Consider the following 21,668-nt stretch of genomic DNA (forward strand, 5'->3'; position numbering starts at 1 on the left):
GCTTCTGCCCTCATGGTTAGAGGCTGAAATGATTTTATTTACCAAGGCCAAGTTTCAAATCACTCCAGCTTTGGCCTGGGCAGTGGCAGGATCTCTAATGAAGGTGGCTGGTTAATTGGTTTGTCACACAGCTTACCTACCCTCTGAGTGCACTTTCAAGCCACAGCTTTACAGAGGCTGCAGAGGGCCATGGCTGGTGCCAGGCTGTGCCTCAGGCTGCGGGGCAGACACAGCCTGGTCTGCATCTGTGGCACTGCATAAACCACAGCTAAACTTCTGCCTTTCTTCTCTCTTTGTTTTGTCTCTGCCCTTCTCTTCTTTTCCCCCATACTTTCTAGCTATCAGTGAACCTGTCCGTTTTGTGTTTCCCCTTGTCTGATGATCTCAAAGTGCCTTTCTTTTCTCTTTTGCCATCACTGACCAGAGGAGGAATCCTGGAGCCGGAGGGGACGGTGGAAATCAAATTCCGCAGGAAGGATCTGGTGAAGACCATGAGGAGGGTGGACCCTGTCTACATCCGCCTGGCAGAGAAGCTGGGTAGGTCTGCACGGGGCTGGGGGCCAGGCAGTGTGTTTAGAGACCACAGAAAGGGGCCCTGGGGCATTTTGTGCAATTCATGCTGATGATTCACTGCCCTCTAACTCGGGCAGCAAAGGGGCTGAGACTGGCTGCAAGGGGTGGCACCTGCGTGCCCTGAGCATGCCTGGGGGCACAGTGCCTTCTGGAGCTGGTTTCTGTTGTTACTCTTTTTTTATTGAATGAGACTTACTGCAGGTGCTTGAATCTGGTTTCCAGCTCAACAAGTGCTCAGCTCACTGAAAGCTCTTGAGCCAAACCTTCAGCTGGTGCCATTTGGTGTAAGAACTGGCCCAGGACACTGTGAGCTGCAGGATTGTCAGGGTGTGTCTGAGGCAGCTTTGAGCAATGACAGCTGAAAAAACCCAAAGGATTCTTCCCCCTCCTTCAGGAGGTGAGCTGCATGCTCAGAGCCTCAGTGGCACTCGGTTGTGCCTGTGGCTCCAGATGCTGCCTGGCGTGCACCCAGCAGCCTCGCCCAGCAGAATGCACTCAGTGTCAGCAGTGTGCTGCCTGGGGGCTCAGAATGGCTCTCGGCTGGCTCTGGCTGTAAGGCTCTCCTCTCACAGAGCCTTTCTGCCTCGCAGACTGACTGCATGTCGCTAGAGGAGGAAGCAGGCAGTGTGTGGCTGGCTGGAATTTATAAAGCCTTTTGGGATACTTCAGGAGGAAAAGTGCTCTGCAAACGACTGATAAATCCTGGCTTCTGCTGCTCTTACACTTCAGTCTTGGGCTTTTTTTGGTTAATTTATGGCAGTGCAACAATTTCTGTACAAACAACCACCCTGGCAGCCTTGGGGAGAGAATAACAATCTTGAGGGGTGCAGGGAGTGTGGAGAATCAGGCTGCCTGCTGCAGACCAGCTTCATGGGATGGCTTTGACAGCATCCAACACATCTCTTTATTTTTTCAGTGAAAGTGTTTTGATACTCTTTGCTTTCCCTCACTGTGCTGGTGCCTTTGTGGGCCAGAAGCTGTTTGGCAGATGTGTGAGTTTTGCAGACCAGCACAAGGCAGCAGCTTTATTCAAGTTCAGACCTTGCTTATGTGGGGTCAGAGATACATAGAGTGGTTTGGGTTGGAAGTGACCAAGGAAGAGAGAAGGCTTCAGGGAGACCTCGTAGTGGTCTTGCAGTACCTGAAGAGGGGCTACAAGGGGGCTGGGAAGGGACTTCCTATGGGTGCTTGTGGTGATAGAACTGAGGGGCAGTGGCTTTGAGCTGGAGGAGGGGAGAGTGAGACTGGAGATGAGGAAGAAATTCTTGACAGTGAGGGCAGGGAGACACTGGCACAGGTTGCCCAGGGAGGCTGTGGATGTGCCCTCCCTGGAGGCATTCAGTGCCAGGCTGGATGAAGTGTCCCTGCCCATGGCAGGGGGTTGGGACTGGAAGAGCTTTAGGGTCCCTTCCAAGCCAACCCATTCAGTGACTCTATGGCCAGAAGCTCTCCTGAGGTGCGTCACACTGCACTCAAAGGCTGCAGTCGAGTTCTTTACACTGCCAAGGCTCAGGGCTGCACCTCCTGCACCCTGCTGTGGAGCTGCCTCTGCAGTGCAGGAGTCCCTGGGGGCAGGTGGAATGAGATGTGTGGTTACAGCAGACAGTGCTGAGCAGTCAGCATGGGGCCCTGCAAACCAATGACACTGCAGCAGGAGCCTTGCTCCTCAGGCACTTCACCTTCATCCACCATGAGCAGCCCTGGCTCTGCTGCTGAGCAAACCAACGTGGGGTCAGCCATGCAGACACTCCCAGGAGCAGAGTCTGGCTGCAGGGGCTTTGGGGTGTTCAAATCTGAGGTGGTGAAGGAAAGTGGGGAGCTGCTGGGTGGCCCCTTCAGGGAGTCTGTCACACTGAGTGGGTGCAGGGCATCTTTGGATTCACAGGCTGTACTGGGCTGGAAGGGACCCTCAATGGGCATCTTGTACAACCCCCTGCAGTTATCAGGGACACCTCCAGCTAGAGCAAGCTGCATAGGGACACATCCAGGCTGATCTCGAATGTCTCCAGGCATGGGGCCTCAACCACATCCCAGAGCAGCCTGTTCCAGTGTCTCATCACCCTCACTGTGCAGAACTTCTGATGTCCAACCTAGCTCTGCCCTGCCCCAGTTCCAAACCATTGCTCCGCATCCTATCCCCACAGGCCTTTCTGAACAGTCCCTCCCCAGCCTTCCCATAGGTCCCCTTCAGATACTGGAATGCAGCTCTAAGGTCTCCTTGGAGCCTTCCCTTCTCCAGGCTCAACAGCCCCAACTCCCCCAGGACCACACCAGTGAAAGCTGCACAGTAAAGCCCCAGGTGAAGAGCAGGGAGACTCTGCCAACAGACTCAGCAATCCAGCCTATGGGCTGCCCAGGGAGGTGGTGGAGTTGCTGTCCCTGGAGGTGTTCAAGAAAAGCCTGGATGAGGCACTTAGTGCCATGGTCTGGTTGACTGGATAGGGCTGAGTGATAGGTTGGACTGGATGATCTTGGAGGTCTCTTCCAACCTGGTTGATGCTACGATTCTATGATTCTCTACGAGGAGGCAGCAGCCTCTTCAGGGCTGCGTTTGCACCCTCACCAACCGCAGGGTAATTACTGCCAGCAAACTCCATACGCTTTAATTAAAACGCCTGCGACACAAGAGGAGTCACTTCCCACTGTACACGGGGAGAGCTCTAAAAGCCTCAGTCACCGATAAGCATCTCACTTAGCTGCGGTAATTGCTGCCGGCATCGGGCGATCGGGCGCTGCTGTTTTGCTTGCGGCTCATTCCAGGAGCAGCACCGCACCGAAGTGCAGGATTTTGTTTGATTTTTGGGTTTTTGGTGTGGGGTTTTTTTTTATTATTCTTATTTAATTTTTTTTTTTTTGTGCTGGTTTTCTTTCTGGCCAATTTAAAATTTGTCAAAGTCGGTCTTCTTCTGGATCACTGCCCTTTGATATTTCGCGCACTCCATTTGCCACAAACAAGCCGCGGGGCCGCGGTTCATGCTGACTCCAGCAGAAGCAGAGAAAGCTCCATTTATCTTACACTGCCTGCTGAATTCTTACTCATTAGCTGGGGGTTCACTGCCTCTCTTTAACCCCTGAGTGGCTGTCATCCCTCCCTGGAGCTGCCGAAGAGCTGGGGAGAGGGAGATGCTCTCAGTCGCCTGCCTGTTGCCGAGGGGTGGGGAAGGAAGGAGAATGGAGGGCTGGAGGCAGTGGGGTTGGGCTTGCAGTTGGGGAGAGTGAGAGCAGGGAAGGCTGGCAGATATTGAATAATCTGACATAAATCTCTTCATTATCAATTCTCCAGCACTGTTGCTGCAGTGTTGATTAGCTCTGTGTTTTATTAAAATGTCACTCAAGAGTTGGGTTGTTAGGAGCCAAGGAGTGGTGAGGAGCAAAGGGCAGAGAGAGAAGGGCTGGCCCCTGCCCTGCCCCAGGAGCAGGAGGAGGTGTGCAGGGGGAGCAGGGCTTGCCTGGAAAAGCAGGAAGAGTTGTGGCTGCAAGCCCAGGGCTGTGGTTACACACATGGGGAGCCACTATCACTTTATTTATGGCAATTAGAGCTTTGCTGTGCAGGTTCTGGGCATGGCCTGTGGCAGGTGCACACGAGAAATGGGTGGACTAGTGATGGAAGGAGGCACAATGGCTGTGGGCAGGGCAAGGGTGGCTCTTGCATTGTCACGTTTCTTCCATCAGGTGTTCATCTGGTGGCAAAAGGCAGCAGCTGTCTGTCCCTGGAGGAATGCTCTAACAGTGTGAATGTCCTCTTCAGCTGAGGCCTTGCAGGAGCTGCCCAGCTCCTGGCATGCACAGACTCAGAGAATGGTTTGGGTTGGAAAGGACCTGAGCTGCCCAGCTCCTGGCATGCACAGACTCAGAGAATGGTTTGGGTTGGAAAGGACCTGAGCTGCCCAGCTCCTGGCATGCACAGACTCAGAGAATGGTTTGGGTTGGAAAGGACCTGAGCTGCCCAGCTCCTGGCATGCACAGACTCAGAGAATGGTTTGGGTTGGAAAGGACCTGCTGTGGGCAGGGACACCTCCACTAGCCTGGGTTGCTCAAGGCCCCATCCATCCTGGCCTTGAACACCTGCAGGGAGGGGACATCTGGAATGTTACATGAAATCATTTTTGCATTTCCCTAAGTAGTGTCCAAGGTGCAGCAGGAGGAGCACCGAGCTCCACATCAGGGTGTCCAGAGATGGGACAAGGGGGAATGGTTTGGAGCTGAGGGAGAGCAGGATTAGACTGGATCTGAGCAAGACACTCAGCAGTATGAGGGTGCTGAGTCTTTGAAACAGGCTGCACAGGAAAGCTGTGTCTTCCTCCTGGAGGTGTGTTCAAGGCCAGGTTGGACGAGGCCTTGAGCAGCCTGGACTAGTTGTGAGGTGTCCCTGCCCACGGCAGGGGGCTGGAACTGGATGGTCTCGGAGGTCTCTTCCAGCCTGAGCCATTCTAGGATCCTGTGCACAGCAGCACTCTGGGGCAGGGGGCAGTGGAGCTTCTCTGCACGAACTCCAGTGCCGGGTCAGGAGTGTGCAAAGCTGTGCTGAAGTCTCCAAGTCTTGAGTGGGCATTCAAGCACTGAACCCAGAACTGCCCCATGGCAGAGCAGCTCCTTCCTGAAGGGGAACCCATAGGGCCTAGCAGTGCTTTCCTGGGGATGGTTGTTCAGTGCTGATTGTTTGCTTCAGCAGCAGCTAAAGAAAGCTGCTGCTGCTGTGGTGCCAGCTCTCCTGAGGCCTTGGACAAAGGCAGTCTGTGACTGTGACTTTGGTTGTTCAGGTGCTGCTGATTTCCAGGGAGTTGCTCCTGCCTGCAGGAGCTGCTGCAGTTAATTGTTGTTAATTCACCATCGGGAGCCCTGGGGAGCAAGCACTGCACTGTCAGCCCCTGCCTGACAACTGGCGTCCTGAATGCCCTCCCAGGGGCTGCAGATGTTCCCCCTAAAGAGGAGATTTGAGAATTGGGTACCTGCTGCACTTTGCCTGTTTGATGCCAGTAGGAGACCTCAGGAGCAAAGTGTGGGAAAGGACTGGTGGAAGATCAGGCAGTGGAGCTCTACAAGGCTATCTGGAGCCTGTGTCAGGAGCTGCTGTGACCTTCACTGCTCTTTCCTCTTGCTCCTCTACGACATAAATCCTGCTGAATATTTAGTGAAGCAATTACAAGCAGTCTCATTTAAAGAAACAAGCAACAGCCCAAAAAGGGCTCTCTCCAGGGATGTGAGTGGCTGGGGTGACCTTCCTCGTCCCCTCTGGAGCAGCTCCCTCCAGCTGGGGTGGGAGATGTCTATCACCTGGGCAGCCTGGATGCTGTTGGCATTCTTGCTGCCTTTGCTGAATTTTTCATCTGGCAAGAGCTTTGTTAAAGGCAGAGGAGGAAGAGGTGAGACTCAGGGTGGAGGATTGCTGTTGGAGCTGGGGAAATCAGGTGGGGTTGTCCTAACGAGGGTTAAAATGGACATTCAGTGATGTGACTGAGGCAGAGCAGTGGTGTGCTTCTCCAGAGGGCTCCTCCAGCACACACTGAGGTGAGGTTAGCTGCTCTGCTCAGAAGAATGGCCACAGCAGACAAGGCAGGCTGGACTTAGCCTGGGGTGGGCTTGGTGTTACCCAGACCCCCAGAGTTGCCTGTGGCAATTGTACACTGAGATACTCAGTCTTTGCTAATGCTCCTTTGTAGCCTGGAGGCACAGCTGCCGTCTGTGTTGCCACCTCTGAAGATTAGAACTGTGGGGCAGTTTGCCCCACATTCAGCCATGTGTCTGAGCAGCAGGGGCCCCAAAGGAAGGGTCACAGCTGGTTTCTGCCATGGTGGGCCAGTGGCATGGCCTTGGCTTGTTGAGAGGAGGAGGGCTGCAGCTGTGGCTGAGGAGGACTCTGCCTCTTGGGTGTGCTGAGCTGGAGCCTGGTTTGAAACAGTCTCCTTTGTCCAGCCTTCAGCAGTTGGAGCCTGGCAGAAAGCTTGGGGTCCAGCTCAGTAGAACTGTTGGGTCAGAGGCCTTGCTGCTGGTCTTTGCCTGGGTCTTGGAGTGCTTGTTGGAGGAAGAGGCAAGAAAGTGGAGAAGCAAATGGCTGTGCTGAGGCTGCGTGCCGGGGGTGAGGGAGCAAATCCCACATTTTAACAGCTCAAAAGCCATAAACCATCAAATTGATTCAGAAGCTGCCTAGCTCCCTGCAATCAGAGGGAACCTACAATAACATTTCTTGAAGTCATTTTGTCTAACCTGTTAAACTGGTCATATTTAAAAGCAGCACTTTGCTGCTAAATGTTATGGGAAGCTGTGATTCATGGCCCTGCCGAGCCCTTTCCATCTGGCAGCAACTTCATTAACAGCAGCCCTGGCCCTGCCCGTGCAGCGGCTGCAGCCACAGCAGGGCACCGCCAGGCAGCGGCTCGGGTGGCACAGAGCCCCTGCGGGCTTGGGAGGGGACTGGTTTGTGTCGAAGTGGCTCTGGTAACACTGTCCCTGCCGTGATGCTCTCCCCTAACTTTTGGAGAAGAGAAATTGATACCTGGTGTCAGCATCACAGGAGAGGTCCCTGCCTGGATTTGTTGTGGCTTCTCCGTTTGTCTGCACGGGGAGGGCAGCTCCTGCAGCCTTCGTGGGCTGGAAAGCAGGAGTCCACGTCCCTGCTGCTGGGATCAGTGAGGGGTCTCTGCAGAGCTTGTCTTGGCAGTCCTCGTATTACAGATTCCCAGCGTGGTGAGGGTTGGAAGGGGCCTCTGGAGATCGCCCAGTCCAACTCACTGCTAAGGCAGAGGCACTGACAGCAGCTTGCCCAGGACCACAATGGCCTGAGGAGTTTGGAATCTCTCCAGAGGAGACTCCACAGCCTCTCTGGGCAGTCTCTTGAGAGCAGAATTAAGACACTGACCTGGCCTCTTCTGAGCAGGGCAGAGCTGTGACTGTGCCAGCAGCAGGCACAGACAGAGGTGTGCTTGGAGGCTGCAGAGCAAACCGCAGCCCAGGGTGGAGGTGACGTTCGGTGGCACTCAGGGAGTGCTGCCTCGGAGTGTCCTGTGCTGCCCAGTCAGGAAGGTCACACCTGCTCTTTCTTCCTCTAAGTGGTCACCTTGTCCTGCCTGCCTGTCCCTCTGCCTGCCAGCCCTCTCTGCACCGTGTCTGCACTGCACGGGGCCGCTGCAGAGCGCTGCTGCTGGTGCTGCTTTTGTTTCCCTATTGATCAGCAGCTGATCCATACCCCAGGTCTATAATGCTGCTATGATTTAAACTTGAACGGTTTCATTAACTGTCAAGTACCTTTAGAGCAAAGGAATCCCATATTTTAACTTGCCCTCTCCTCGCCAGTTAAGAGATTTGTGGCAGGAGACTTCTTTTGCCCAGAAACAAACAAATAAATAAATAAATCCCCTCAGCTTTCGGGGGGGGGGGGGGGGAAGAAACAACCAAACAAACCAAACCCTGAGGCCTTGAGATCTGACTGGGAAAGAAAGAAAAACCATTCCCAGATATTTAATTGTACAGGGGCTTACAGGATTGATCGAGAGCTTAGCTTTTTACAATAGTCCAGTGAATAAGAAATGCTCCTGACAAACGATCGATGATGGGATAATCACTCCTTATCCCCCTCCTCATTGTTGCCTTCTTTCTTCCAGCAGAACAGGGTTCAGAAGTCAAAAATCTTTATAGACGCTGCTTTTAAATTAAGCAGAAAATAGACATTGACATATTTGTTAATCTCACCTAAATCAGGGCTGGCCTGGCTGGGCTGGCCGGAGCCGCGCTGCCTGCAGCGCCACGGGCAGCTGGAGCAGCCTGGCATCTTTCATGGGGATAAATATGCAGCATTTTTTATTCTGGGGCTTCTGAGGGTAGCTTCTCTTAATTAAAACCCTCTTACTGGCAGTGGCAAGGTTGGGTGCCATTTATATTGGTAGGCACCTGAAAGCGTCTCTGCCTTGGACAGAAGCTTTGCGTGGCCAGCTGCTGCTGTGGCAGTGGGCTGGGGGTGTGCTCACCCTGGCCTGGCTTGGGAGAGCAGCTCTGGAAGGAGGTAGCAACCTAGGGAGCTGACAGTAGGAGATGACAACGTAGTAACAGATCTGGTGGAGGCCACATGCCTGGAGACGGTCAGGGTCAAACTTGCTGTGGCCATGATGTAGCTGGAGGTGTCTTTGGACAAGGAAACTTTTGAGAGTCCCTTGCAACCCAATGCAGTGTATGAAGCTGTAGAGCAGAGGAGCCAAGAAAAGGGCTGCATGCCTTGGACACCTGCCTGCCAAAGGCCTGGGGTCACACTGCTGTGCGAGAGCTGCTGTGGTGCTGTGCCCACCAATGACAGCCTGGGGGGGGGGTGTCCCTTGGTCCAGCAGCCCTGGATCATGCTGCTGGTGGGAGGTCAGCCATGGATGCTGACCAAGAGCAGGGGAAGGAGCCCCTCGTGCTGCTGCAGGACACGGCAGGAGCTGCCTCCTGTCCCCATCTCCCTCCCCTGCCTGCCGCGGGCTGGCCAGGCGGTGCCCGGCGGTTCCCGGGCAGTCCGAGGTGGTTTCTCACAGGGCTTGGTTTTAATCAGTTAATTTCATCTGAGCTGATGTTTCCTAATGAATGAAGAATTATGGACTCCACAGGACATTATCTGCCGGACACAGCTTTGGTCTTGTCCATCCTGTTAGTCCGTGACTGAGCCTGGTGTGTGCTGATGGGGGGGGGAGCTGGCTGGGAGCAGTCTGAGGACCTCTCTTTCTGTTTTCCTTAATGAGGCCAAGGCTCCACAGGCACTGGCAGGAAGCAGCCTGCAGGAGAAGCTGTAATTGTGGAGGTGCTTTTACATTGTCCATCTTTCTTGCTAAATGAACTGCATGTGAGGACATCATTCTTTTTTAGGAGGAAGTCCAGTAAATGTCACTTAATTGATGGCTCAGCTCATTGGCATTTAAATGGAATGGAGTTTCCATGGTGAAAACTCCTGCAAAGCTCCTGCCTGAACAGCAGTGGCAGGAACCTGGGCTGGAGCAGGTTGACTCTAGACTCTGCCTGGGGGTGCTGGAAGCTGAAATGATGATGTTTGTCCTGGCCAGAAGCAGTCTGGCCTTCAGCTGTGTGCAGGAGCTGAGGAAACCTTCATTCTCCCTCTGCTCTGCCAGAGCTGCTCTCCCTTTCTCCATGGAATCACAGGATTGCTTGGGTTGGAAAAGGCCTCTAAGGTCTTTGAGTCCAATCATCGACCCAGCACAGCCATGGCCACTACACCATGTCCCCAGGTGCCATGGGCACGTTATTTGAATGCAGCAGCCCTTTGCTTTGCCCTGTCAGAGCATCCCAGCACAATGGGGTCTGGAAGGGCCCTCTGGAGATCAGCCAGTGCAATGCCCTTGCTAATGCAGGGGCACCTAGAGCAGGCTGCACAGGAGCATGCTGAGGTGGGGTTGGAAAGTCTGCAGAGGTGGTGTGTGATGTGTGTCTGTCCCTGGTGCAGGTACCCCTGAGCTGAGCCCTGCTGACAGGAAGGAGCTGGAGAGCAAGCTGAAGGAGCGGGAGGAGTTCCTGATCCCCATCTATCAGCAGGTGGCCATGCAGTTCGCCGACCTGCACGACACGCCGGGACGCATGCAGGAGAAGGGAGTCATAACCGTGAGTGGCTGCAGGCTGCCCCTGCCCCCCCGGCTCTGCCACAGCAGCCTCTGCACCCCTGCCCACTGCCCACTCCCAGCGGGCAGCGCTGTGCGCTTGGAGCCCCCGCGCTGAATGTGCTCCACTCCGGTGGTGCCTCATCAGGGACTGCTTCAGGCACTGCAAGAAGGGGACTCAGGGAAGGTGGTGAGCCTGTGCCCGTGGGGACCTTGGTGATGGGAAGCTGGCAGGGATGGAACAGCTGCAGGCCAGCTGTCAGGCCAGGGTTTGCCCCTTGCCCATCAGATTTTCCTGACTCCCCCCTGGGCTGTGCTGCTCATCCAGGAGCTGTGCCTGGCTTTGGGAAGGGAGCAGAGTTCTGTGGCACAGGAGCCTGGGTGTAGCTTCTGGGGACTGAAAGGTCTGACAGGGTGGAGGTCTTCCAAGCTCAGTATTAGTGTGGCCAGCAGGGAGGGGATTCTGCCTCTTTGCTCTTGTCAGATCCCATCTGGACTACTGTGTGCAGTTCTGGAGCCCCCAACACAAGAAGGACATGGAACTGTTGGAGTGAGGCCAGAGGAGGCCACAGAGGGCTGCAGTAGCTCTGCTGTGAGGCCAGGCTGAGAGAGTTGGGGCTCTGCAGCCTGGAGAAGAGAAGGCTTTGAGGAGACCTTGGAGTAGCCTTCCATTATCTGAAGGGGGCTACAGGAGGGCTGGGGAAGGACTATTGACAAGGTCTGGTAATGACAGGAGGAGGAGTAATGAGTTTGAAGTGGCAGAGGGGAGATTGAAACTGGATGTTAGGAAGAAGTTCTTTACAATGAGGATGGTGAGACACTGGCACAGGTTGCCCAGGGAGGTTGTGGAGCACAGAAGCACCCAATGTGATCTTTGATCTTTGATCACATTGGGTGCTTCTGTGCTCCACAACCTCCCTGGAGGTGTTCAGGGTCAGGCTGGATGAGCCCTCAAGCAACCTGCTCTAGTGGGAGGTATCTGTTTGGAACTGGCTGAGCTTTGAGGTCCTTTCCAACCTAAACCTCTCTGTGATTTTCTCATGCAAGCAGTGGAACTTTGGCATGCCCTGAGTGCAGCCCTCTGGCTGTGGGGAACAAGGTGTAGCTGTTATCCCTCACTCATGTCTCCTCCTGCCCTGGCAGGACATTCTGGACTGGAAGACCTCCCGCACCTTCTTCTACTGGCGGCTGCGGCGCCTGCTGCTGGAGGATGTGGTGAAGAAGAAGATCCACTCTGCCAACCCTGACCTGACAGATGGGCAGATCCAGGCCATGCTGCGCCGCTGGTTCGTGGAGGTGGAGGGCACGGTGAAGGTAAGGGCAGACACTGGCCTGCTCCTGGCCTTCCCAGCTGCAGTTGGAGCTCAGCTCTCGGTGACATCCTCAGAGATTCTTTCAGATGGTGAAAGAAAACCTCTGGGCAGTGTTCCAGGCCTTGGGCTGGTTTACTGGGACACCTTTTTATAACCAGAGACCTAAACCAGCTTCTTGTCCCAGTAGGTAGCACCACTGACAAAGAAAGGGACCTGGGGGTACTGATAGACAGTAAGCTGAAGATGAGCCAGCAGTGTGCCCAAGTGGCCAGGAGAGCCAATGGCATCCTGGCCTGCATCAGGAGCAGTGTGGCCAGTAAGACAAGGGAGGTTATTCTTCTCCTGGACTCAGCACCTTGAGTGCTGTGTCCAGTTCTGGGCTCCTTAATTCAAGAGAGATGTTTTGGTGCTGGAACATGTCCAGAGAAGGGTGACAAGGCTGGTGAGAGGCCTGGAACACAAACCCTCTGAGGAGAGGCTGAGGGAGCTGGGGGTGTGCAGCCTGCAGAAGAGGAGGCTCAGGGCAGAGCTCATTGCTGTCTACAACTACCTGAAGGGAGGCTGTAGCCAGGTGGGGTTGGGCTCTTCTCCCAGACAACCAGCAACAGAACAAGGGGACGCAGTCTCAAGCTGTGCCAGGGGAGGTCTAGGCTGCATGTTAGGAGGAAGTTGTTGTCAGAGAGAGTGATTGGCATTGGAATGGGCTGCCCAGGGAGGTGGTGGAGTCACTGTCCCTGGAGGTGTTCAAGGAAAGCCTGGATGAGGCACTTGGTGCCATGGTCTAATGGACTGGCTAGGTCTGGGTGAGAGGTTGCACTGGATGAGCTTGGAGGTCTCTTCCAACCTGGTTGATTCTAAGATTCTATGACAGGGAAACCTGGCATCTTGGAAAGACAAAGGGCTCCTGCAGTGGGGCAAGGCAGGGCAGTGCTGGGAAGGAGGCTGACCACAGCTCCATCCCAGGGACTCTGAGAAGGGTGTGAGATTCCTTGTGGTATCCAGTGTTTGCTGTGGCAGATCCAGCCTGCCTTACCCTCCTGTCCTCCTGCGTTCAGAGCAGACCATGGCCACAGTGCCCCTTTCCCCTGGCTGCCCTCTTATGCCTTCCCTTCTCCCAGGGCAGATTGAGACTGGAGATGAGGAAGAAATTCTTGACAGTGAGGGTGGGGAGACACTGGCACAGGTTGCCATGGGAGGCTGTGGATGCCTCCTGTCTGGAGGTGTTCAATGACAGGCTGGATGAGGCCTTGAGCAGCCTGAGCTGGTGCAAGTGTCCCTGCCCGTGGCAGGGGGTTGGAACTGGATTAGCTTTAGGGTCCCTTCCAACCCAGACCATAGCATGGTGGTGGAGTTGCCATCCCTGGAAGTGTTCAAGCAAAGCCTGGATGAGGCACTTAGTGCCATGGTCTGATTGATTGGATAGGGCTGGGTGCTAGGTTGGACTGGATGAGCTTGGAGGTCTCTTCCAACCTAGTTGCTTCTGTGACATCGACATGGAGGTGCTGGGGACAGATCCCAGGTGCCCAGCTCTCACCATTGCCCCCTCTCAGCCATCCCCTGGTCTGCTCACTTTGTGCACCTTATGGGCATGCTGGCAGGGCCCTGGCTCAGCTGTAGGATCTACTTTGGGATGTGGAGGGTCACCCCAGCACCACCCCCAGCCCCCATCTGATGGTGTGCCGAGGATTTCTTTTCCAATTGTGCTCCAGCTGGGAAGGTGCCAATCTCTGAGGAGCCATCTCCAGAGCTGCTTTCAGCTTGTTTTTGTCACAGTCCTCCACTCCGAGGGCTTGGCTTTATTTTCTGTGAATGATTTTGATTTTTCTGTGCTATTTTTAAAGTCCCAAACACTCAGGGGGGCAGGGCAGGGGGGGGGCAGTGCTCTCTGGAGGGCGGCAGGCTTTGCAAGGTGGTGTCTGAGCGCCTTTAAAAGCGGGCAGCTCGTTAGCTAATACATTACACCAATCAAGGGGAGTTATCTTAAGCCACAATTAATCTGCTCCCTGGCATATGTTGATAGGAAAGCATCATGCTGTTTCTTAATTAAAAGCAAACGGATTAAAAATGATTAATAAGAGTATTAAATATTCTCCTAAACGGAAAGCTTTGGGATTCTTGGCTAAATCCAGCTTGCTGCAGGTCTGCAGCCGCGAGGCAGCTTCTTGGGGTCCTTTTTCCAGCCCCCCCCACTTCCTTTGCTTGAAATCTTCCTGAGTGCCCACTTTGCAGCCAGGGAGCACCTCCTGCAGTGGCTAGGGGCAGAGGCAAGGAGTAAAACCTAAGGAGGTTAAAAGAAAGAACAATGACCTAAGCAAAAGCTGGAGGCTGAGGTGGGGTCGCTCACACTCATCTGCAGGGTGGAAACCAGCTCTGGGGTGCTGCTTGAGGCTGCCAGGTAGGGGCAGGGTGTTGGGATGCACTTTGGGCTTCTTCATGGCCCTGCTGGCTCTCATCTGTGGTGCAGTAACACCTTTATGGAGTTACAGAGTTGGTTAGGTTGGAAGAGACTTTCCAAGATCGATGCCAGCACTAAACCATGGCCCTCAGCTCCACATCCCCACAGCTTGGAAAACTCTCCAGGGATAGGGACTCCACCACTGCCCTGGGCAGCCTGGGCCAGGGCCTGACAACTGCGGAAGAAATTGTTCCTCATGTCCAATTTAGACCTCCCCTGGGGCAACCAGAGGCTGTTTCATCTCCTCCTATCACTTGTTCCCAGGCAGAAGAGACCAACCCCACCTGGCCCCAGCCTCCTCTCAAGCAGCTGCAGAGTGCAATGAGGTCTCCCCTCAGCCTCCTTGTCTCCAGGCTGAACACCCCCAGGTCCCTCAGCTGATCCTCACCTCCCCTGTTCTTCAGACCTTTCCCCAGCTTTGTTGCCCTTCTCTGAACCTGCTCCAGCACAGAAGTCTTCTGCAGGCCTCACTGCTACTGCTCTGAGGGCTTCCAGGGCCTTTTCTGCCCTCCACAGTGCAGCTTCACCTTTAGGTGAAGCCTCCTGCTCCCTGGCCAGCCCCTGCAGCCTCCCAGGGCAGCACAAGGCTCGATCTGATGTGGCTGGGGGCTGGATAAGGTGAAGGTGTTCAAGAAATGGCACTCTGAGACGTGGTCTGATGGCCAGGATGGTAAGGTTGGGGGTTGGACTGGATCACCTTAGAGGGCTTTCCCCACCCAGGCAGCTCTGTGGGGCTCTAAAGCAGTCAGTGAGGGTGCAACAGTGGCAGCTCTGCTGCCCCATGGCACCAAGCTCATTGTCATTCTGCCTTGGCCCCTAGCAGAGGAGGCCAGAGCAGCTCTGGCTGAGGAGCTTTGTGTTTAATTACCCAAATAAAAGCACATAAATATGAATGAGAGCTAATGGTGGAGCCTGCTCCTCCGGAAGCCATTAGCAGAATGAGTCTGGAACCAGCTGTAAAGGAGAGGAGAGGAGAGGAGCCAGGAGCCCATTAGGAGGCTGACACCCTCCTGGGTTGTTATGGACCAAACCACCTAGCAAGTGCCAGGTGAAGTGAGCTTGCAAGAGGGAAAAGGGGAAGAGGGCAGGGGGTGGAATGTTGCTGAGGCTTTGCAGTGCTGGGGGCACCTCAACCTCTTCTGCTGTGCACACACCTGCTGGAAAGGCTCACAGCCTCTGGGCTGGAGCTGGGATCCCTTGAGTGCTGGGATCAGGTGCTGGGACCCGTGACAGCACTGGGAGAAGCCCCAGATCATAGGAAAGCAGGGACATGGACCTGCTGACATGGGTCCAGAGAAGGCCACAAAGATGATCAGAGTGCTGGAGAACCTCTGCTACAAAGACAGGCTGAATTGGAGCTGTTCAGCCTAGAGAAGAGAGGGCTCCAGAGAGACCTTAGATTATCCAGTTCCATGGACAGGGACACCTCCACCAGCCCAGGCTGCTCAAGGCCCCATCCAGCCTGGCCTTGAACACCTCCAGGGAAGAGCCATCCACATCCACCCTGGGCAACCTGTGCCAGTGTCTCCCCACCCTCACTGCCAAGCACTGGGAGTTAAATTCTGGGACTGGTGTGGGGGGAGCAGGGTGCAGAGCACTGAGACAGCAGGACAGCAGATGACACATCTGGCTTGTCCACAGGCCTACTTGTGGGACAGCAACAAGGACCTGGTGGAGTGGCTGGAGAAGCAGCTGACAGAAGAGGAAGGAGTGCGCTCGGTCGTGGAGGAGAACATCAAATACATCTCCAGGGACTACATCCTCAAACAGATCCGCAGGTGAGGCCCTGCACGCATCCTGCCCCGGGGACCAGCCAAGGGGCAAGCCTCTGAGCTTGGCCAGGGTCCTCCCCAAGCTGAGGGCCCTGGATTCAGGGGGCTCTTTCTGGGGCAAATGCGGGCGGAGTACTTAGAATCGTCTCCCAGGGGCAGCAGTGGAGTCCCCTCCATTGGCCAGCAGGAGGACTCAGCTCTGCAGGTGCTGGCCCAGCTCGTGGCAGCTCCACCAGCACCTAGAGGGGCTGGAGCAGATGAGCCCTGGGGTCCCTTCCAACCTGGCACTCTGGGATTCTGTGAAGTGCCCTTTGGCACAGGAGAGATGTGTAGCTGCTGTGAGCCAGGGGTTAGGACAAAGGCTCCAGCAGGTCCCCTGAGCAAACCAAGCAGCAGCACAGATCTGGTCCAACCCTTCCAGCAGCCAAGCCCCTTGGGCTGCAGCAGGGGTCAGGAGGAGACAGGGCATAGTCCTGCCACTGCTGCTGTGGCTGGGCTCCCTCCTCTTTGTGGGCATTCAGCCCCAGACTAGACCAAGCTGCCTCTGCTCTGTGCTCAGTGTCACAGTGCCCAGCTCCCTCACTGCTGCTCAGAGCAGCCTCAAAGGCCAAAGCCCTGGGGGTGTGCCTGTGCCTGCTGCTCCCGAGTGCCAGGGCATGCTCAGCACAGGCTCTGTCAGCCTTGACCTCGATCAGTTTGATACCTTAAACTGGAGGTCTCAAAGCAGCTTTGCCTCTGAGAGAGCTGGGGGAGGGCACCAAGGTGTGGAGAGACACTCCTGTGCTTGCCATGTCCTGTGTCTGGCCCCACGTCGTGTTCCAGCCCTGGGGAGCTGTGGCTGCTGGACTGCTGGCACTGACCTGTCCCCCTCTCTGCAGCCTGGTGCAGGCCAACCCGGAGGTCGCCATGGACTCCATCGTGCACATGACCCAGCACATCTCCCCCACCCAGCGGGCCGAGGTGGTGCGGATCCTCTCCACCATGGACTCTCCCTCCTCCACGTAAGGACAGCGACCTCCTGAGCCCCCTGCCCGCCACAGTGGAGGGAAAGGAGGAAGGGAAGAGCTGAGCAGTGCCCTGGGCTGTGCAGCTCAGGCAGGCTGCAGCAGGGACATTTGCCTTTTCCCACCAGCCCGAGCAGAGCTGCTGCTGGCCGGGGCCAAGATGCAGCCACACGCAGTGGACCCAGGCTGCCCTGGCTCGACCTTATTTATTGAACAGCCTGACCCCACCTGGCGCTGCCGTGCCGCAGCCACGGCCAGGCAATGAAGGGTGCCGTGGCACCGTGAGCCTTCGGCCTGGCACGGCAGGGGCTCCTCTCAGTGACACCCTTCTGCTCCCGCATCTCCTCACCTCCCCAGCCTGGCAGCGGCAGCTTTGTGCTGACAAGTGCCAATGTTCCTCCCTGCCAGAGCGTTGCTGCAGCTGAGGATGGGCTTTGTCCCCCAGGAGAGGGCAGGAGCCCAAGAGCGTCCAGCCTGGTATCCTGGGGGCAGTGGAGCCCAGCCCTGAGTCAGCCCTTTTGGCTGTGCCAGCCCCTCGGGTTTTGTTCCCCATGTCCACGTTTGTTACTTAGCAGCAGAGGAAGAGCAGCACCTGGGCCAGGCTGGGCAGGGCTGTCCCTGTGCCCAGGGAAGGCTCCTGGGCTTCTCAATCCAGAGCAGGACTGGGGACCATAAATCCTCACCACTTTGCCTCTGTGCCCAGCTCCTTCAGAACAAGTCAATGAACAGGGGAAGGCCTTCTAGGTAGCAGAGCAAAGGCAGCTGGCAGCCAGCACTGCTCTGCCTTCCTTACCGAGGGCAGATGGGCACAGGCAGCTCCACTGCTGCACATGCTGAGCCCCTTCACAGCAGCAGGCCCCTGAGGCTGCCCAGGTAAGGGAGGGAAAGGCCAGAGTCAGTGCCACCAGTGGGGTTGGACCTGGAAGGGCAATCTCAGCACAATGCTGCTAGGCAAAGTTTTCCCTCCGTTACCAACCTTGCCCGGGTGCTGGCTGGAGCAGAGCTGCCTGGCACAGCTGGCCCTGGCATGCAGCTGGGCAAGGGGCTGTGGTTGTTGATGTGGGGAAAGAGAAGAATCATTGTTGGTAACCCACTTGCACTGGTTTCTCTCTGCAGGCAGTCACAAGCTGGTGTCCCCATGGTGGGCACTGAGCCTGGCTGCCCCAGCCAGAGGTGTGGTGGCAGCACAGATCCACCCAAGCTGACCCCAGCTCAGGGCAGCACAGATGCCCCCATGCTAGGCCCAGGGCTCTCTCCCCACTGATTTCCTTGGCTCTCCTGCCCACGGGCACAGGTCAGGGAAGCTCTGACTGCACCCGGGCAGTCCCCACCCCTGGATGCTGTTACAGAGCTCGGGCTGAGCAGCGCTGCGGAGCTCACACCAATGAGTGTCTTAAAGTCTTCACCGATGTTAGTTCCTCCTTCAGGGCAGGGCTCAGCAGGGACGTCCTGAGGAGCCCACTGACCACTGATGATGCCAGTGCCTCACACTGCACTGCCCCTTCCCCACTGCAGTGCAGCCCTTCCCTGCCCGCTGTGCCAGAGCTCTGGTGAAGCCAGGCTGAGCAGGGCCAGTGGAGCTGTGGGAGGAGCAGCTCATTAAGAGTTAAGAGCCCTCAGCTGATTTCAAAGACTTTTTGTTCCCCACTAGAGCCCCCTGAACAACCCCAGAGATGCTTTTACTTTTGCCAACGTGGGTGGCAGCAGGACGCACAGGACAATGTCTCAGCCAGGCAGGACTGCGTGAGGGGCACCTCGCCAGGCTCCTCTGCTGTCACCAGGGTGTCCTACATGGTGATGCCACACCTGCAGGTGTTGTGGGAGACGTCCCAGGGTCACTACTCCATTCCTTCTGCTCAGGGAGCTGCTGCTGCCAAAAGCTCCTGCCTGCTGCCCTCTGTGCCAGAGGGTAAAGTAGCTCCAAAATGCAGCTGTGGCATGGGAGCTGGGCTGGAGGCAAGGTCTGGTAGTGGCCCTGGGAGCCCTAGGCCTGCAGAAGCACTGTGGCAGTGCCACCAGCTGAGGCCGTGGCCACTGTCCCCCGAGCCCAGCTGCAGCCGCGGTGCCCGCGGGTGGGTTCTGCAGTAGGGCAGGGGCAGTGGGGAGCCCCCCCTGGTCCTGCTGGTGCTGAAGAATTTCACTTACCTCAGATTCTTTTAATAAAAACAAAGGATTTCAGCCCTGTTGTTGGAGTGGAAATTAGTCACCCTTGTCCACAGCACCCCTTGGGAGTCCTGCTGCTCTGCAGGGCAAGAACAGGGAGTTTGCTCTGGCACCTCTGGTGCCTGCTGCTGCTGCTGGGAGGATGGAGCGAAAGTCCCTGGTGGTCTTGGCTGTGCCACTCTCCCTATGCTTGGCCTCACCACAGACCACTGCCTCTTGCCAGGGACCTCCAGGCTTCATCCTGCCCCCTTCATAACTTCAGTGGTGGGAGAGACTGGACAGCCAGCACTGGAAGGGCATCAGCTCCTTGTCCCACCACAGGCTCTGGTCTTTGCCCAACACTGGGCACAACTCCCAGGCCAAAGCTGCCATTCTAGGGAGCCACTCGTGGGTTCTGCTCCTCCTCCATGGATTTGTTTCTTTAGTGTTACAGTGATCAAAAACAGAAAGGCAGAACAGCCCCAGCTTGGAGGCTGGGAGCAGCCTGGGCTAGTGGAGGTGTCCCTGCCCACGGCAGGGGGCTGGAACTGAATGAGCTTTAGGCTCCCTTCCAACCCAACGCATTCTGTGGTTCTATGAATCTGAAACCTCCCCTAGAGCTGCTCCATAGCAGGGCCCCAGCTGCAGGGTGTCCCCTGGAGCTCATTAACCCCTTTCAGATGTTCCCCATGGTAAAGGTCAGCCTCAGTGTGAGGTGCTGGAGGTGTTCAAACCGTGTGGCCGTGGCCCCTGGGGACATGGTTTAGTGGCCAGGGTGGTGCTGGGTGATGGTTGGGATCCACAACCTGTGAGTTCTGTGGCTCTACTCAGCTGGCCCATGGCAGTTCTTTGTCACAGGTTTCTCCACCCAGAGTCCTACCAGTTCAAGCCACGAATCACCTTAACCAGAAAAGAACCGGGCTGGGTGCGGGGACAGACTCTGCTGAACCCCAGAGCGCCTTTAAAACTCTTCAGCCTGAAATATCTGCACATTAAAATGCCAGCAAAAGCAGGAGCAAAGCTGTAAGCTCTCCAAAGCCCGAGATCAAAGTGCCATCAGCTTCTAACGCAAACCTTTTGTTGCAGCAACAGTCTTAGGAGGGATGAGAGACATCAAAATAAAAACAGAGGCAAACCGGGGGCTTTGTAGCTGCCTTGTTGTGGGGTTTTTGTTTTGTTTTAGTCTCTTCTCTCAATTTGGGCCATGAAATAGGTCAGCTCCATTACTGCTCAGCCTTCCCACAAATATTTAAAACAAATTGAATTGCACACCCAATACCCTTCACAATTACCCAGGCACAATAACCAAATTAGCAATTCAACAAAATAATTGGAAATGCGATTCCCTCCATTCCCCTGCCTCCCCCAGGGCTTTGCCCGATCTATGGGGGGAAAACTCTGCTTTACTAATTCTGCAGCTAATTAGAGACACTTGTAAATGAAGTTGTTTGTCTGAAAGTTGAAATTCTTTGCTATTGTGGGGTTGGACACACAAACACACACATACACCACACCCCAGAGGATTAAGGCAGCTGCTGTGTCCCCAGCCCCCTGCGGGCTGCTGTGCAGTGGTCTGCAAAGGGACCGTGGTCGTTTGTGGGGATGCTCAGAGCTGTGCCATGAATTTAAGGAGGAGTTAATATTACATATGGGGGAGGGAGGGCAATATCTTTCTGTTAAGTCACAGAATCAGACAATTAACCAGGTTGGAAGAGACCTCCAAGCTCATCCAGTCCAACCTAGCACCCAGCCCTATCCAATCAACCAGACCATGGCACTAAGTGCTTTGCTTGAACACCTCCAGGGACAGCAACTCCACCACCTCCGTGGGCAGCCCACTCCAATGCCAACCACTCTCTCTGGCAAGAACTGTCAGCATTAAGAAAACTTAGATCACAGAACTGCTTTGTCTGGAAAAAGCCTCCAAGATCTCCCAGTCCAACTACTGCTCCAGCATCACCACAGCCACCAAACCCTGTCCCTAGGTGCCATGGGCACAGGTTTCTTCAACACCTGCAGGGATGGGGACTCCACCACCTCCTTGTGCAGCGTGTGCCAATCTCTGACCACTCTGGCAGCACGGAAATTGTTCCAAAGTCTCTGTGACCATCACCCCGGACCCCTCTGCCCTCACTGAGGAGCACCCATTCGGAGCCCCTGCCCCAGCCCCGCAGGATCAGCCGCGGTCACTCAGCCCCTGCTGGAGCTGTGCAGCGGCACAACCTGCCTTGAGCCAGCCAGCCTGGGGGTGCTGGGGTGTAACACCCTGCAGCCTGCTCCCACAGCCCCTCTCCAGCCGAGTGCCCTCCTTGGTGGGCGCTGGGGGCGCTGGGGCCGTGCCGCTGATGGGCAGCGCAGCAGTGCCCAGTTGCTCGGGGCTCAGAGGGGCAGCGCCGGGCGCTGCAGCGCTTGCAGACCCAGGCAAGGGACCCTGCTCCTGCCGGGGGTAAGGAGCTGCCCCTAGCAGAAGGGCTGCGGCTGCCGGCCCAGGCTCCCGGCACGGCCCCGCCAGGTGGGGGGCAGCAGGCAGGGCCTGCTTAAACACTGATAAGTGCATTCAAAGCATGCTTAGCAGGGCTGCGACTCTTATCTCTTCAAACAATACCAACGAGAAGTTATCACATTTGAAGTGTTTCACATTACCCTTTTAACATCACAGCCAGCAGCTCCCAGGAAAAGAAAAGGGGGAGGGGAAAGCCAATCCCAACCCGAGTGCCCTGCGCTGCGGCTGCGAAGGACACACGAGTCAGGCGGGCGAGGGCTGGCAGGGCTGCAGCTCCCTCCCAGCACCCCCAGGGCAGCCAGCACAGCAGACCCACCCGTGCCCACCCGACGTC

General features: G+C 55.9%; 1 protein-coding gene across 5 annotated transcripts in view; it reads left to right on the forward strand.

Moving 5' to 3' along the window:
• ACACA (acetyl-CoA carboxylase alpha) overlaps nucleotides 1–18,867 on the forward strand; it is a 127,423-nt gene extending 108,556 nt beyond the window's left edge. For 4 of the 5 annotated variants that reach the window (XM_064165890.1, XM_064165888.1, XM_064165889.1 and 1 more), the window contains 5 exons: nucleotides 425–537; nucleotides 9,995–10,149; nucleotides 11,289–11,459; nucleotides 15,555–15,691; nucleotides 16,564–18,867. In XM_064165890.1, coding sequence (XP_064021960.1) covers nucleotides 425–537; nucleotides 9,995–10,149; nucleotides 11,289–11,459; nucleotides 15,555–15,691; nucleotides 16,564–16,690 — 703 coding nt within the window. In that variant the 3' untranslated portion in view covers nucleotides 16,691–18,867. Of the gene's footprint in view, nucleotides 1–424; nucleotides 538–1,163; nucleotides 1,439–9,994; nucleotides 10,150–11,288; nucleotides 11,460–15,554; nucleotides 15,692–16,563 lie in introns of those variants that run through there. The other variant, XM_064165891.1, reaches the window with a different exon arrangement.
• The last annotated feature ends 2,801 nt before the right edge of the window (nucleotides 18,868–21,668 follow it).

The sequence above is a fragment of the Pogoniulus pusillus genome, chromosome 27, assembly GCF_015220805.1.
Source record: "Pogoniulus pusillus isolate bPogPus1 chromosome 27, bPogPus1.pri, whole genome shotgun sequence".
NCBI classification, from domain to species: Eukaryota; Metazoa; Chordata; class Aves; order Piciformes; family Lybiidae; genus Pogoniulus; species Pogoniulus pusillus.